The sequence below is a fragment of the Rattus norvegicus genome, chromosome 3, assembly GCF_021556685.1.
Source record: "Rattus norvegicus strain SHRSP/BbbUtx chromosome 3, alternate assembly SHRSP_T2T, whole genome shotgun sequence".
NCBI lineage: Eukaryota > Metazoa > Chordata > Mammalia > Rodentia > Muridae > Rattus > Rattus norvegicus.
The window spans coordinates 91,496,774-91,514,998 of NC_141536.1; the positions used below are offsets into that span (position 1 = coordinate 91,496,774).

At 42.0% G+C, this 18,225-nt stretch overlaps 1 protein-coding gene across 8 annotated transcripts in view; it reads right to left on the reverse strand.

Moving 5' to 3' along the window:
* Positions 1-2,456: 2,456 nt before the first annotated feature.
* The window catches only part of Elp4 (elongator acetyltransferase complex subunit 4), a 222,973-nt gene continuing 207,204 nt past the window's right edge, over positions 2,457-18,225 (reverse strand). For 4 of the 8 annotated variants that reach the window (XR_015683419.1, XR_015683418.1, XM_087654482.1 and 1 more), the window contains one exon: positions 2,457-2,823. Coding sequence is in view for 2 of the 8 variants with exons in the window: in XM_087654482.1 (XP_087510608.1) it covers positions 2,692-2,823 (132 nt within the window). In the remaining 6 variants the exon portion in view is untranslated. Of the gene's footprint in view, positions 2,824-17,231 lie in introns of those variants that run through there. The other 4 variants (XM_087654486.1, XM_087654484.1, XM_087654485.1 and 1 more) reach the window with 2 other exon arrangements.

The following is an 18,225-nucleotide window of genomic DNA, read 5'->3' on the forward strand; positions in this document are numbered from 1 at the left end:
AGGTGTATGTATACGTTCCAGTCATTAACATGCTTTAGAGGCATAGCGTTTGTGCTGGTGTTAGGAAATCCCGGAGGTAAAGAATAAGGAAAAAAGTTGAGAAAAGGGATCTTGTTCAGTGGCTATTAAAAACCTCAGATGGTCTCAGATCCATATACCTGATTAACCTAGAGCAGGTAAAATCTTTACCCATGCTAAAGAAAGGCAGATCTAGCATGAGGAATGAATTCCTCACAGGGCCTCTGGCTTCATGCCCTGGGACACTGATGTAAAGACAGTTCAGATACTCTGACGGTGTTATTAAGTATTTACACTCAAGAGAAGTTAAAAATCTATGAATAGAATGTGACTTTCATAATGTATCAGGACATTTGCATGTGTGTGTTAGCATTTGAAGACTAATATTTTCATGTAGAAAGTTGTTGTAGTAATAGAGAACAAAAGTTCCCAGATAATGGAAAACATTTTTAGACTTTTTAATCAGAGGAAAACAAAACAGAACAAAACAAGACAAAACAAAATACACCATCCATCCATTTCCAATAGCAGTTTCTTCTATCTCTTCCTCCTTCTCTTCCTCTTCCTTCTCCTCTCCACTTCTCCTTATTACTTGTAGTAGTAGTAGTAGTAGTAGTAGTAGTAGTAGTAGTAGTAGTAAAATATGCTGAGTCTAAAAAAACCAAGCAATAGATGTGGTATTTTTGGAAAGTCCAGGTATTCTATTTATTTAAAATGTGTTTTTATTAACTTTGAAAAGTTTAATTTCTATTTTAACTGAGGGTTCGAATATGCTCACTCAATTTCAAGGGAATTTACCTATTTGTAAAGCACATATCTACTAGTAGTCAGCTGTTAATTTTGTAGATATAGGAATCAGGAAACAAATCAACGACTCATTGGATATTTTAAAATAACTTACACACCTGATGGCCTCACACTTCCTTTTCAGAGTCAACTGTCAAGTAACTGTGATGTTGTGTGTTTGTATGAAATGAATCACAACAGGGTAAGAGAAAGGTTAGTTATTAAAACAATCAAACATCCCCTTCAGTTTACTCACAACCCATTAGAGGACAGCAGGGTCCTTGGTATATCTCTGCAACATGGCTCATTATCTATAGAGGAAACCAATTTTGAGGTTGTTTTAAAACTTAAAAAGTACTTTTCCTTAATATAAAAGCCCTTTAATTTTAACTGACAGATCAATTCTAAAACTTTATTTTGAAAAGAAAATGGGGAAGAATTTGTCTTTAGAATTAAAAGGGATTAAAAAAATAAACCAGACATTCTTAAAAAAAAATCAACCTGATTTTTTTTCTTATTGCTAATGAAGTCTTGGTGACAAAATAGTTGCCTTTTTGATTTTATCACAAAAAATAAACTCGTAGTGACAGGATGTGATGGAGAGATTTGACATCCTGGCAAATCACTGTCATTGATTCAATTATTCTAATTCTGAATAAGAGCTGTATACAGTGTGTGTTTATGCTACAGTGGGCTTTTTTTTTTAAGTGACTGACATTCATCATATTGGTGAGACAGTTTTAAAAACCTAGTCTTTGTTTTCTACAATGTTGTCAAGAGCAAATAGAGTATAATTTGTGGTATATTAAAAGGAAACCGCTTAAAATGCTAGTTAAAGCTGCTTCAAAATATTCTAATTTATTTGAAAATGTATTTTGGAAATCCAATTTCTGCTAACAGATGTTAAACATCTTTTTAAAAAACTGGAGTTTTTTAAATACATGCAAGTAGCTTTCTAGCTTTCCACTGTTTACCTATGGCTTGTCAAATCCTTCAAGAATACGGACCTGTGACACCAAACCCTAGTGTTTTACATAAAAACCTGTTCTACGTGCTGTGCTCCTGAGACATGGTGCGTGGTTAGATACTCATTTACAGCCCAACCAGTGCTCAAATCAAAGGTTAGGTTCCATGCTGGAAATCTGAGTTTGTCTCAGTTACTCACTTTATCTTAGACCTACATTGCATAACTTGCTCACCAGGCTTCAATATCTCTAGGAACCCAGGATTAGTGTAGCTGCCAGCTTGAGTTTTGTCTGCCGACACAATTTCATAGCGCTGACGTCAATTATCCAGAACCCAGCTTCTTCTGTGTGCTTCCCATCAAGTCCTGTATGCACTGTCTAATGTGGTGGGTAATGCAGTCTGAATCCCCAAATATGAGTTTTGTCTTCACCATTTTAAAAACAGGATGCACAAATGCAAACTATTTCAAACACTAGGAAACTAAACCGTCTTTTAAAAAAAGTCTTGGCAGTTTTTGGTGACCTTTTCAAAACAAAGTGATCTGAAATGTATTCACACACAACTTGAATTCAATGTTCTACACTCTATGTACGGGGTGTGACATGCGTGTTACCCTAAGACACAAGTCACCATCATCCCACTGCTACCGTCCACATGAACTAATGACAACTCTAAGGCACACCGTGTTTTAGGTATTTTTTGGTGTTTATTTAAAAATTAATTAGTATTTAAAAAAACATAACAGCAGCTAAATGTCAAATGACAGCATTTCTGCCATATTTATTTTTGTACAGAAGCTAGTAGAAAAAAACAAATAATGAAACAACCCAAACTGAAGAATGGTGACTCTACTTTGTAACCCTGTGTTTCTCAAAGATTAGAGGGTCAGATAACTTCGCACAAGGTGGCCAAGGAGCGTCCCTAGAAGTCCAGGCGCTTCTTGCCTCCGGTCATCCCGCTACAGCCTGTGCCCAGCAGAGTGGTGGATGGTGCCAGGTCCTGTCTGCTTGAACGGCCCACTGTGTCTGACAAGTCTGGAGGCAGATGCAGTCGCTGGGGCACATGGCGAGAGAAGGAAAAGAAGAAAAAATTAATTTTGCTTTCCTGCACACTTCAGAATACACATTATGCTCTGTTGATCAGCATTTAGCCTTGCATATGAAACCTCTGCTAAAACAGTTCCTCCGACGGAGCCCATTATCATCGCGCTCCATTCCTACTAGAGTTTTACACACTGCAGCGACTGTGAGAAACTGGACCAAGATGAGTGGAATGAATGTCCTCAGAGTCCAAAACTAAATATATTAAGATTTTTCTTTCTTAGGAATGAAAACGTGCACATGCACAAATTAAAAAAATCATAAAATTATAAGTTCTTTTTCTGGCTCTGTTTTGCCAGGGTACTAAAATGCTTTTTAATTAACTGTAGCTTTTCAGGCCTGCTAGATTCCCACAGACGCTTGCTCCTGTGTGTCTAGGCTGCCCCGACGATTGGCTCTCATTAGTATAGAACTTGTACTGTGCCCAGCAGGACTGGCCCAGTGAGCGCCATGCTGCTGCACTAGGGTGCTTTCCCCGTGCACAGGCGAGCAGCGCACAGCGTCTGCTACAGGTTTGCCTCCAGGCTCAACATAGGAATCGACTTTCAAAACTGTTCTTTGGCTTTGAATATTCCCCGCTCCTGGCTTTATCTTCCCCTAGACCCAAGCTTACTTAAGCAGACCCACCCCACAGCCTGACTGCAGACGTTTCTGTGCTTAGGAAGAGATACACAGAGTTTTAAAAGACTGTTTCTGTGTGGAAAGGAATATAAGCCAGGGATGCGGGTGCACAACTTTAATCCCAGCACTAGGGAGGCAGAGACAGGTGGATCTCTCAGTTCTAGACCAGCTTGGTCTACACAAAGCTAGTTCTAGAATAGCCCGGTCTATACAGAGAATCCTTGTTGTACCCTCTCCACTCCCCACCCCCACCCTGTAAAAAAGGAGAAAGGGATATAAAATTATTTTAATTATCAGTTCTTGGTCTCTCTCTCTCACACACAGAAACCCAGATTTAGTTAGGAAGTAGAGGTAGGCAGATCCCAATGTGAGTTTGAGGTCAGCTTTATTTACAAAGTAAATTCCCAGCTAGCTAGGGGCACACAGTGACACCCTGTCCTGCCCACACCCCTCAATCCAAGTTTAAGGAAGAAGGAGCTGGCTTTCCAGATCAAACACATAGACTTTTTTTAAAAACCATTATTACTCTTTATTTATTTATAGTAAAGAATTCACTCACACGACATATCCATTGTATTATCATGTACCTGCAAGTGATTTAATGTCTGTAGGAGGAGGGGTGTACTTACAAGCGAATGCCATGCCATATAGAAGGGACTTTGGTATCCACAGATTTTAGAATCTGCAGGGGTTATAGACCCACTCCTCCATGGTGACAAAGGATTATTCTTTCTTTTATGTGAGGCACAAAACAGGAGTGCAGTACCATAGGCATGAGGGGATAGGCTCTCTCATAGGCAACCTCGCTGAGACCTTCATTTTGAAAACTCTGTTCAATGGGGGGAAAAGCTAGGACCGTGTTTTGTCAAAATGTTTTCTCACAAGCATATGTTTCTGCTAGATGCTTTCCTGATGAAAGGCCTCCTTGTTGTCATGTAAACACAGGCTGTATGTAAATAATCAAAATATTTAAACATATTTAAGGTAATTTATGGCAAGGTTCTTCCTTGAACTGTTTGCCTCAAATATGGATGCATTTCAGGTGACAAACACGGCTGCACAGATGCACGGTCAGCAGTGATGTCAGGCAGGAGAAGGGGTGAGGAGACCTGGGGTGCTCACACAGAGCTGTTCATCTCATCCCAGCATCCAGCCTGCCAATTATTAAGTAATTGTTTGCTTCTTGAATCTCAGAGGAGACCTATTTGTTCCCAAATGGTTCTTTCAGTTCTTTGTACTCTGTTTGTTACATAGAAGATTTCAAGCAGAAATGAAAGCAAGCCAGGCTCAGAGGTCTCCAGGGAAGCATAGCTCCTGGATCTGAGGCTACAAGAGTCTGTGTGATGCTAACACATCACAGTCCACAGAAGAAGCAAGAGGGAACGAGACTTTTAATTGTGTCTGTATTTTACTTTAAGAGCTCATAGTCATTGCTGACAACAGAGGGAAACAAGAGTGTACATGCATGACTGGAATTATTTGAAACTTAGAGAGTTACAGTGTGTGTTTCCAATGTTGGAACCTATCAAATAGTACAGAGTAGCCGTAGGAAATGAACTCAACAAACAGAATCTGTCTACAAGGCATTATGAATTAAGCATATCACCTCCCACAACATGGTTTCTTTATAACCTACTTATATGAAGAAATCAACCTCGAGAGTCACCCTCTTAGTGAACTCTCCAGGTTATGGATTCAAGAAAGGCAGGGGCTGAGGAGGAAGCTTTACAGAGATGGGTCCTGAGTGATGACCTCAGTTCTGACAAGGAGAATGGGATTTGCTCAATTGCAGGGGCCGTATCATATAGGTAGGCTGTGCTTGGAGGCTCAGCCTGTATGGAAAATCTAAGCAGAAAAGCAAGTGTAGTTTATCCAGGACTAGCAAAATAAAACATATTTTAGGAGGACAACTATTCACTTAGTGACTGCCTAAGCACTTCTCTCTCCACCTACCCCTTCTCTCCCCTCACCCATTCTCTCCCTTTCTCTCTCTCTCCTTTATCTAGGCAATGAGTGTGAGCCAACTGGCTGAATGCCCATCTTTGGAAAAAAGTGACATGTGACATGCTTGGAAATCTTTTGGGTTGAACGGCTTTGAAGAAAAGTCAAATATTCATGTGCTACGTCTGATCAGAAAAGCTTGGGGTGATATGGGAAACCATTCCTAGGCAAATGCTTTACTATAATGCTGCTTATATATTCTTGAAGCCCAAAAAAGGCTAGGCAATCTGTGTGTGTGTGTGTGTGTGTGTGTGTGTGTGTGTTGTGTATGCTAGGAAGTCAGTGTGTGTGTGTGTGTGTGTGTGTGTGTGTGTGTGTGTGTGTTGTGTATATGTGTTTTGCTTTTGCTGACTTCTTCCATGTGGTCACCATGAGATGCAGACTCTTGAGCAGAGTGTTTTGTTCTTTTTTTTCCAAGCCTCCCCTGTGTGTGCACCATCAGTGTGAAGTGAAGCCAGGAAGGAACTCAGGCTCTGGGCTTGCCAGCTGTGTCAAGAGGCTCTCCTCCGAGGCTCCAAAGCTGGCGGCATTTGACATGTAAATGCTCAGGTGCTGCTGCATCCCAGATTTGTCACCTGAAAAAGTGTATTACATGGTGACCTTCCTGTGATAAACTGCCAGGCTGTAGTGTAGAGAAACTTTTAGATGTTGAGATTTCATTGAATAACAGTTTAAATAAAAACAAGACTGAAATAAAAATGAACAGGATGAATGCATGAAAGATTCTCAGCATTATACACCCAACCAAAGGATTCATCTGTCTCTTCATATCTGGGGCGCCTGAGGAAAGGCCAAAGCAAAAACGGATCTTTCATCCTGAGCTGAAGAAATCTTCCACCTAATTTTGTTTCCTCAGATTCTGAGAGGGAAGGGCAGTGCAGACAGGCAGGCATGACATCTGGCTGCTGGAAGCCTGGCTTTTCTCTTGGTACATGTCTATGTATGGATAGCGGTGTGGGAAAAGAAACCTCTCATGATTCCCACAGGAGGCTGGGGAACGTGCAGAGAGGGATCTGATGTGATCAATAGATTCTTTTCTCAACTACTGCATGGAAGGAAAGAGTGCACTAAGGCAAGTTTGGGAGCTTCTGCCAAAGGCAACTGCATTCCACAGGAAGCCTAGGCTAGAAGCAAGCAGCAGACATGATTGCTCTGTGGAACCAGGGCTTCCCGAGCAGGACAGGACTTTAAAGTTCTTCCCCAAGGCCTACCTCTCCTTTGTGCTGGGCTCAGCACTATGTATCTATCCTTTCTGGTGAGCAACCTACTGATCAGAGACACGAAGACAGGGACTTCCTGGCTCAGTGGCTTCCTTCCTAATTCTGCCTCTCCCTGACTGCCAGACCTGTGTTCAGCACCCTTAGTCCCCAGACAGAAGGGTCAAGATAATGAATGAAGATTACACTTGGACTTGAGACAAACTGAAGGTAAATACCCAGTAAAGTAAGTCTAATCAATTTATATGTTTCATATTTGCCAAGAGAAAGCCACTAGAAAGCCATTGTTTTCTGAAAATAGTTGACAGAGTCCATTTTAATCCTTAGCAGATGTGCAGGGATTCTTGTACAAATTTCTCATATTCTTTGGAAAGCCAGTTTGTGTTGCTCAGAACCACAGAACATTAATCTTTGAGAATAATTTCCAATACATTTTAATTTTCTTTTAAATGTAACAAATTTGAGTGAAAACGTGCATATCTGATGGGCTGTGTTGTCCCCCTAACTGAAAATCTGCCACCCTGCCCTGCCAGAGACAAAGCAGAAGCCATGTTGTAGAGCCATGTAGCAGAGCACTGGGCATGGGGGCAGAGTGACTGTGGTTCCCACCTCTGTCCTTTACTTTCACGGTGACCTTTGATAAGCTTCAGTGTGCTCATCCATATGAAGGAACAACTGTGCCCTCACAGGACTGCCATGGATATCAAATGACATGTACAGATACTTTGTGAACTACCGAGAATTATACTAACATATTTAAATTTCTTTCCTTAAAAAATAGGTTTCAGGGGGCTTGGAAAAATATATGTAGTGTAACGTGATAAAAAGCAAGTGAGTTTAACAGGGCAAAGAAGAGACTCTACATGTAGAACTCACTGTACGTAACTATTAATGGCAGCAACTTAGTTACTGGAAGGAAGCCAGAACATCAGCATTAGTAAACATTAACCACCTCCCTCCACTGCAGCTCTGTATATAAACACAAAGGAAGCTGCACCCACAATTCCTTGCTTGGCATTTGGGCCAGTGCATAGCTGTATTAAAAAGGTATGATGGTTTGAATGAGAAACGTCTCCTATAGTCTTGGGCATTAATACTTGATCCCCAGTTGGTGTTTGGAGAGGCTTAGATGGTGCAGCCTTGCTGGAGAAACTTTGTCTCTGGAAGCAGGTTTGAAAGCGAATGCCTTATCTGCTAGTTTGCCCCTGTGCTTCATGCTTGCTTCTCTACCATGCCTGTGGTTTGTTGCCCAGTTTCCCTGCCACCATGGATGGACTCTAACAAACTCTTTCTTACATAAGCTGCCTTGGCCATACTATGGTGTTTGATCACAGCAATGGAATAGTAACACAGAAATCAACTCAAGATCTACACCATCTTAAAAACCTGTCTTTTGTATGTCTTCACTGCTGACAAAATGGCTAATGAACGGAACATCAGAAGAGGAAGCTCCTCCACTTGGGTTCTAATGGTCATTTTCCCTTCTTCACACACAGGAAAGGAAACACGAACAGCAAGCATCCATCCTACGCCCTTGCAGAATCTTTTGGCTCTGCGGTGCCTTCATGTACAGAAAGCTTGCTGGTTTTTGTAATCATACTCTGTGTGGTGCAATGAGTTAGGGCTGAGGAGCCACAACAGGGGCATTCCTGTTCTAGGCTTGAAAAAGCAGAAATACCACTGCTTATAACTGTCTGTAACTCCAGGTCCAGGCTATCTGATACTTCTGGCCTCTTCCAGTATCTGCGCGTGCACACACACACACACACACTTAAAAATAGTAAATATATATACACACATACATACATACATACATACATACAATACATACATACATATATAACGGGATCCACTACTGGCTCCAAGACTGATGCTAAGCAGAGAAAAATGTGGCCAAAAGACAGGACCTGGAAGTTGGTCATGTCACTTTTACTCACAGCCTGAACTTAAATATGGACAGACTGAGTTGCAAAAGAGGCTTTCTGTTTATATGAAGGTAAAAATATTTAACAAGTGTATTGTTATCAAGGAAGAGCAAATGCATATTGAGAGACGAGCACACTGAGAGCCAACTGGCACTATGCCACTGTTACAGAAAGGCTGTGTAACAAAATCATAAGCATCTGGGAGTACATTGTTGTGAACCACAGCTCATTGCTTGGTTTTAGGGGCTCCAGGTTTAGTTTCTGACCAAGAAAACATTCACCTGGTTCCCCCCAGGAGCCTAGAATATGGGAGGGTAAAGCAGTGTTCTCTTGTTCTATCTTATAGCGACATTTCTTTTCCCATAGCAGAGATGAATTTCCTAACAGATGCAGAGGGAAGAGGATGCAGTAGGCCTAAGACATTTGTCATTATTACAAGGCTTCAAACTGCTGTTTCAGCCTAGTAAAAATGTCAGGATTTTATGCTATTTATATAATGACATTATTATTTGGTGTGGGGTTTGGTAATGTGTGTGGTGCATGCATATGAGTGTGAGCATGGAGTAGCCAAAGGAGGATACTACATGTCATCTTCTTTTTTTTTTTTTTTTTTTTTCTTTTTCTTTTTTTCGGAGCTGGGGACCGAACCCAGGGCCTTGCCCTTGCTAGGCAAGCGCTCTACCGCTGAGCTAAATCCCCAACCCCTACATGTCATCTTCTATGACTCTCTACCCTTTTTGTCTTTCTCACTGAATTAGAAACTTGCCAATTTGGTTGGCTGGCGGGCCAGCAAGCTTTGGGACCTGCCTGCTTCTGTTACCTAATGCTGAGGGACAGGTGCAAGCAGCTGAGGTTGACATCTGAACTCAGCTCTTCCTGTTCAAAAGGCAAGTGCTCTTACCTACTGATCCATCTCTCCAACCTCTAATCATCAAACTTTTAACATTTATATTATTCAATAATGATTATATTATTTAATATTATATTGCAAGCATTCTACACTCAATGAAAATACCACAGTGTGGTATGCTTCTGCCCAAGTTTTCATGAACTGTATACCAGCCTCATATCCAGCCTGTCCAGAGGAAACAATACCATCCCAACCCCCTCCCTTTCTTCTCTTTTTGGATTTGCAAGTGTTTGTTAGTGGTTGGGTACTTCTGGAAAATATTCTGCTACACACGGTGAGGTTTTTGGTTTATGTTTTTATTTTCTTAAGGTCCAATTCATTCTCAGGGTTTAAAATTAAAATTAGTGTCATATTTTTATTTTATTCTTTGAATTAAGAAACTCATTTGGTTTTGGTTTATCTTGACTGATCCGAAAGTTAGACAACATCTCAGAGCTGGAACACTGCACATTGGCTGCCCATCGAAAGATGCTCAGGTGTGCAATTATTTTGGCCGTCAATTATAACTGACAGTATTGTCTTGCCTCCAAATCTGCGTTCGCTTCTCCGAAAGCAGACTGTGAAGAACTTACTTGTCTAAACAGAAGTGTGATTTGTGAAAAGGCATGTGTCTGTGAGTGAGATTGCTAGTTTACTCCCAGTATCTATTCTCTTCAGAAAGTAAAAGAAATCCCTGAATACTAGAAGGTCACATGGCCTCCCTGAATGTAGGCTACATTTCCCAGCTTCCCTTGATAATCGATGAGGTTGAGTGACTGCACATTGGTCACTGCCTCTTGGGTAAAAAGTGCTGTGTGGTTAATGTTACAATGAGGTTTTGTTTTCTCTTTGTTTTTAAGGGAGTAGGCACTGTCACCTTCCCTCCCATCTTCAAATGGCTAGTAAACATCACCAAGTGTGCCCGTCTACCTCTCCTCTGGCCGCTAGTAAACATCACCAAGTGTGCCCGTCTACCTCTCCTCTGGCCAGACTCTTTCCATGGACTGGATAATTAGGAGTAATGCAGTGTGCATCTAAAATCTGTATCAACCTCATAGTTGGTGATGGCATATACATATAATCCCAAGACTCTGGAGTCAGAGGACGAGTAGTTTAAGGCCATCCATAGCTACAAGCAGAATTGGAGGTCAGTCCGGATTATATGAGACTCCATCTGACCTCCTCCTAGAAAAGATAAAACCAAATCAAATCAAAACCAAACCAAACCCAAAGCACCCGAACCCCCCAAATCCCTGTATCTTTTTTTTTGGTTGTTGTTCAATTTGTTCTGGGGGCATAGAATTCCATGTCCATGGCTGTTAGTGGATAGTATGAACATTATGGGTGTGCAGGATGAGTGTGTACAAATACAGAAGTGGTCCCATTTCTAGAAGAGAAAGGAGGTGGCCTGCAGAGCAATTTTCTGTCTCATGTTCTCAAGTAGAACTCTTAGCCTAAATTCCAAGAAAAGTATATTTGTGAAAGAAGAGACACATTTAATGGCTTGACAACTTTAAAATGTCCAATATAGTTATGCTGTCCTTTCTTGCTCTAGGCTCTGCAAGTGTTCAGGACATACCTAACTTCCTTCTTTTCAAGGTGCTGAAGCAGCTATCCTGGTCATAAAATGGAAGCTATGTGCTGAAGAAACAAAGCAAAAGGACAGAATGAATCTACGATCTTCTAGTCACCAAAGGAGCTTGGGTCTACATTAGAGATCCAGATTTCTGCATTAACCAAGATAGCCTTAGTGGATCACTGTAATGATAGCCTAACGTCCACCCAATTAATTAATACAGATCTTGGCAACTGACACAAGCACTAACTATTGAAGTTCTGTGATGTGCTATGATTTAGTGGTTGGAAGATGGGCAGGGAGGTCAAAGATCAGAGATTGTTAGTGTTGTCCTTATCATACCTGAGAACCTGGAAGGTAAGCATTCTACCTCAAGGAAGCCTACTATTTCATGTGGTTTCAAGGTAGCTACTTATAAAATGAAAGAGATCCCAGAAAACAAGATTCGAGTTGTAGAGCAGGTGATTGGTATCAACTCAACTGCCTTCTACTGTTCCCTCCTCATAGCAGGGGCAGATGGAAGTGGATGAGGTTTCCCCAACTCTATGCCTCTGTGTACTAGGTCTGAAGGTGGAAGAGAAGCAGGAGCAGTTTTCCTGCTATGTTAACTACTGCACTTGGCAGGCACTGATGCACAGATGATTGTCCTGGATCAGCATGCAGTGACTAGACACTGGCTTCCTAAACATGGAGAAGCCTTTGTGGAAGTGGAGGTTGGACTAGTGTTTAAGTGTCCAGCTAGCTGCTTCCCGAGGGTCAAGAAGCAGCTGCAGTGGAAAGTGGGGCTCTCCCAAGGTGGTGGCCAAAGAGCTGTGTATCCAGTCAGTAGCTTCAGCGGGATCTCCCAGGTTCTATCCTTCATGTTTTCCTGGAGTCTAGTTCGGTGGCAATGCCCACAATGTTCTGTCATAGACTTTTTTTCTGCATAAAATAATTAGGTGGTATCTGTTTCTTGCAGAGAAACCCTAGAGCTACATGCAGGCAAGCACTTTGGTGGGGATAATTTATACAAGAACTGAGGGAAGCAAATGGACTGGGAACCTTCCAAGGCAGTAAGCTCCTGATGCTGCAATCATTTGATACAGTTCCTCAAGTAGTGACCCCCCAAACCATAAACTTACTTTTTTTGCTGCTTCATAACTATAATTTTGCTATGGTTATAAAAGTAAATACCGACCCGCGGATCCCGGCCCGCAGCAGCTCTCTGCTCCCAAACCCCGTGGGAGAGAGACCTCACCGCCTGATCAGGTGGGCACTCCTGAGGCTGCAGAGCGGAGGAGACCACCAACACTGCCCACCCCTGCCCACATCCCTGGCCCAAAAGGCAACTGTATAAGGCCTCTGGGTTCCCGTAGGGGAGGGCCCAGGAGCGGCAGGACCCCTGCGCTTGAGACACTGCCGGAACCTGATGGAAACAGACCGGATAAACAGTTCTCTGCACCCAAATCCCGTGGGAGGGAGAGCTAAACCTTCAGAGAGGCAGACACGCCTGGGAAACCAGAAGAGACTGCACTCTGTGCACATCCAGACGCCAGAGGAAAACACCAAACGTCATCTGGAACCCTGGTGCACGGAGGCTCCCAGAAAGAGCGGCACAGATCTTCCCGGTTGCTGCCGCCGCTGAGAGGACTTAGGCAGTACCCCACGAGCAAACTTGAGCCTTGGAACCACAGGTAGGACCAACTTTTCCCCTGCAAGAAACCTGCCTGATGAACTCAAGACACAGGCCCACAGGAACAGCTGAAGACCTGTAGAGAGGAAAAACTACACACCCGAAAGCAGAACACTCTGTCCCCATAACTGGCTGAAAGAAAACAGGAAAACAGGTCTACAGCACTCCTGACACACAGGCTTATAGGACAGTCTAGCCACAGTCAGAAATAGCAGAACAAAGTAACACTAGAGGTAATCTGATGGCGAGAGGCAAGCGCAGGAACCCAAGCAACAGAAACCAAGACTACATGGCATCATCGGAGCCCAATTCTCCCACCAAAGCAAACACGGAATATCCAAACACACCAGAAAAGCAAGATGTAGTTTCAAAATCATATTTGATCATGATGCTGGAGGACTTCAAGAAAGATGGGAAGAACTCCCTTAGAGAACAAGTAGAAGCCTACAGAGAGGAATCGCAAAAATCCCTGAAAGAATTCCAGGAAAACACAATCAAACAGTTGAAGGAATTAAAAATGGAAATAGAAGCAATCAAGAAAGAACACATGGAAACAACCCTGGACATAGAAAATCAAAAGAAAAGACAAGGAGCTGTAGATACAAGCTTCACCAACAGAATACAAGAGATGGAAGAGAGAATCTCGGGAGCAGAAGATTCCATAGAAATCATTGACTCAACTGTCAAAGATAATGTAAAGCAGAAAAAGCTACTGGTCCAAAACGTACAGGAAATCCAGGACTCAATGAGAAGATCAGACCTAAGGATAATAGGTATAGAAGAGAGTGAAGACTCCCAGCTCAAAGGACCAGTAAATATCTTCAACAAAATCATAGAAGAAAACTTCCCTAACCTAAAAAAAGAGATACCCATAGGCATACAAGAAGCCTACAGAACTCCAAATAGATTGGACCAGAAAAGAAACACCTCCCGTCACATAATTGTCAAAACACCAAACGCACAAAATAAAGAAAGAATATTAAAAGCAGTAAGGGAAAAAGGTCAAGTAACATATAAAGGCAGACCTATCAGAATCACACCAGAGTTCTCGCCAGAAACTATGAAGGCCAGAAGATCCTGGACTGATGTCATACAGACCCTAAGAGAACACAAATGCCAGCCCAGGTTACTATATCCTGCAAAACTCTCAATTAACATAGATGGAGAAACCAAGATATTCCATGACAAAACCAAATTTACACAATATCTTTCTACAAATCCAGCACTACAAAGGATAATAAATGGTAAAGCCCAACATAAGGAGGCAAGCTATACCCTAGAAGAAGCAAGAAACTAATCGTCTTGGCAACAAAACAAAGAGAAGAAAAGCACACAAACATAACCTCACATCCAAATATGAATATAACGGGAAGCAATAATCACTATTCCTTAATATCTCTCAACATCAATGGCCTCAACTCCCCAATAAAAAGACAGATTAACAAACTGGATATGCAATGAGGACCCTGCATTCTGCTGCCTACAGGAAACACACCTCAGAGACAAAGACAGACACTACCTCAGAGTGAAAGGCTGGAAAACAACTTTCCAAGCAAATGGTCAGAAGAAGCAAGCTGGAGTAGCCATTCTAATATCAAATAAAATCAATTTTCAATTAAAAGTCATCAAAAAAGATAAGGAAGGACACTTCATATTCATCAAAGGAAAAATCCACCAAGATGAACTCTCAATCCTCATCTTCGGTTGGTTTATATACAAGTGTGCAATTTCTAGGCTTGAAAGTAAAATGATGCTATCTGGTGCTGGATAGAGGAGCCTTATTTTTTATTATGGCAGCTTGCTATTTTTGTAACATGGTGATTTGGTTGAACACAATAAAGTACAGTAGTAACTGAAAAAAAAAAGTAAATACCTATGTTTTCTGGTGGACTCAGGCAACTCCTATGAAAGGGTAGTTCCACCCCAAAGGGGTCATGACACAGAGGTGGGAAAACACTGCTCTAAGGCCTTGAGAGAACTGTGTTGTCAAAGAAACTACAAACCTGGTCAGAAGCCTGGAATTCAATCCCTAAAGCCCACTGGTCCTCGACTTCAAAGGGCTCATCTTTTAACGGTATCTTTTCATGTAGCTGTATTTGATAATGGTCAATGAAATTACTTCTTAAAGGGAAAGGGAATAATGTCTGAGAAAGACCCCCTCCCTCTAACCTTCCTTTCTTTTCCCATGCTAGGCCTAAGCTTGGTATGTAGCAGAGGATAACCTTGAACTTCTGGTCCTTCTGCCTTTACCTCCTGAGCCATCAGGATTACAGCATTCCCCATCACAGCCACTTAAAAAACAACAACTGGATTTTGGGGGATTGAACCCAGGGCTTTTACACACTAAGGCTTTGTACTAGCCTAGCTATATCCTAAGACTTAAGGAAGATTTTTCTACAAACTGCCAGAGCATAGAATTTTTTAATTTTGTAGCTGGAGGGATTGTGTACTTATCCCTGGCAAGGAAATAGGTATTCATGGAAGAATATGAGCATGACCTTGGGTTCCAAAGGGCTGTTATATTTGCTAGAGACGATGATTGTCTGCCAACATCTATTCTCCCTTTTCCTTTAGTACAGAGATCTTGAACACAAGGCCATTAGGACTAACAGCTTCATTTTCCAGGCTTCCCTTGCAGCTATCTACGGACCATGTGACTAAGTCCAAAACAATGAGAGAGCAGGAGTGATGTCACAACCTTAAAGCAGTGGAAAGAATTGAACTCAGGCAGCCTGACGTCAGCATCCATACTTTTATTCTCATACATACTTTTATTCTCATCCATACTTTTATTTATGTGTCAGAGTATCTAAGCATTAGAGCATTGAGCAAGATAGGCAAGATCCCCAGAAGTATAGGGGTGGTGTATAGTTCTGCAGTCCAAGACTGAAAGCATGAAAGAACAGGTAAATGTGGACCATGTGGATAGTGAGGGCTGTCTGAAAGGAAACATTATGACATGGTACTTGCTGCGGGTACCACTTTAATGGTTTAAAGGCTAAGACCTTCTGAAAGAGCACATATGTGCTAAGATCTTAATTTTGAGAAGAGGGTTAATACCCAGGTGAAAAGTTGTGAGGCAGGAGTGAGTTTGGCATGTTTGAAGGGGACAAAGATCCCAGCTTTCCTGGAGCATCAGACAAGGGAGCAAACGGTTATTTAGTGTGGCTTGCAGGCGGGCAGCAGACCTGGTAGGGCTTGTAAATTATGAGAATTGATTTGGATTTAATTCCAAAGGGCAAGGGCTATCACAGAAGTGATAGACACATTTTTCTATGGCTATTGACTATTTTCTTCCTAAGTCATGTGTAGACATTTTCAATAATAGAAAACAATAGTTACTGTAAGCATTAGTACTTTATGAAAGACATTTTCAAAAAACATTGTGCAAAGGTTTTCTTTTGAGTTCAGAAGAAACACTCCAGCAACAAGGTGACTCAACCCCCCCCCCCCCCCCCAACTATCAGGCTCTGGACACACAGGGCAGGGAGAGAGCGCAGATGTTTCAGGTATGCAAGGACACAGGGAGAAAAACTGCAGAGCCCAGGGCCACTATCACAGGCAAGGGAAGATGGCAGGGGATCATGACTGCCACTTTACCCAGGAAGTTTCTTTTCTGGTTGAGATGAATGAGAAAAAAAAAAAAAAAAGGTAGGAGCAGTATTTGAGGGACTACCCATCAGGTATCTTAAGAATAGCAAGATGGCTTAGGGGAAAAACCTGTTTGCATGTGTTTTAGATCTGAGTGCTGAACTTAAAGAATTATTTTAGAAATAATTCAAACTGTTAATCACATGAGAATTCCTTTGCACCTCATTTCTTCCTTCCTTTATAGCTTATGATATGGACGCTGCACCAGTGGTGGCAAAGGCAATTTGTCACTACAGTTCAAAGTAGTGCCTGTTCCTTCCACAGTCTGAAACTGTGCACTCGGGGACCGGCTGGTGCACGCGTGCTCGTATCCAGGATAATTCTGAGACATTCGGAGGTCTTAGGTGCAGCAGACCACGGTGCCTAACTCAGGAGCTGGCAGAGGCATGGCCCACGGACCCTAAGATGAGACAAGGCAGAAACTAGACTTCTGCGATCTGACAGCTTTACAAAGAGCTTAGGTAAGCACGTCATTGCCCACTAACTAACTTCCAGAGCTGGCAACTCTGGAGGAGGATTCAGCCCAGAAATGTGGTAAGCACACATTTTTATACCCTGGAAAGCATACCCAGGAACATGCACTGGGTTCCTTTTGGCTGCAAGCAAATGACTCCCAGGAGCATAATGGCCAGAGTGTTTCTCTGTATAGTGCTACAGTGCATGCAGAGCACTGTTCTCCAAGGCCCCAGGACGGTGCATGAAGTGCTCAGTGGCAATGACCATATAAAACATCCTGACAGCTCTAAATCTCCCAACTACTCTCCAGTTACTCTGAGATCCCCATATTTAAGGGTCTGCTGGTTCCTGGGTATGAAGAAAGAATTTTTAATGGGGCCAAATGTACGTATTTACAAGGGGGAATTGTTTTTTTATTTTTTTTTTATTTTTTTATTAGGAGCTGCCTTATGTTCAAGAGTTGTATTTACTTTGTCAAGCTCGCCAGGATTAGAAAATCCCCATTGCTAGGCAGCCTAGAGTGCACATGAAGTATTTCTGGGCATTCAGAACTGAAGCATGTGCTGCCCAAAGGCAGGTTTCATTACAGTGTGTTGTTTAGTTCTCTTTCGTCCTCCCTACTCCCACATCCCCACACAGGAGCACTTCTGTAACAGGGGATCTTGGTTACTTGATGCTGTGGCATATTTACATGATTGAAACACAACAATCAACACATCTGTGAAGCCGGAGGGACAGGCACACTTAAATGGCTTCTTGAAGCAAGCTGATTTCCTGAGCCTTTAATCTTTATTCTGTCCTGCGTGCATGAACAAGCTCTCCTCTACTGTAGGTATTTGACAGTCTACCTGGAATGAATGTGAATGAAAAGAAAATAACACAAAATTAATTTTATGTTTTATCTTTGCCAAACCACTCCTGATTTTTTTCACCAGTTCAATGTGCATTGAAGACTGGGCTATTATTTCTGTCACATTGTGTTAGATTTCATACAAATGTAGCTAGGTAGTAGGCTTTTGGTTTGTCAAGATGAAATGTGGCTTGTTCTATATTGATTGGGCAAAACCAGTCCGTAATGAATGGATAGAATCCATCACAGCAGGGTTCTCCTTACTTCTCATGGGTGGACAAGGCAGACGTTTCCAGGAGGTGAGCATTTCAACCAAACGAACAGCCAGGTGATGCTAGGTATGCTGCTGTATGCATTCTGAGTATTATACATGTATTGTCGTGGTCTTAGTAAAATTTAGAAAAGAATTGATATTAAAGCCCTCTGAAATGAAAACTTCCATTTCCTATTTGAGTTCAGAAAGCATTTCAACCCTGGAAACCCCAACCTCAAGTATC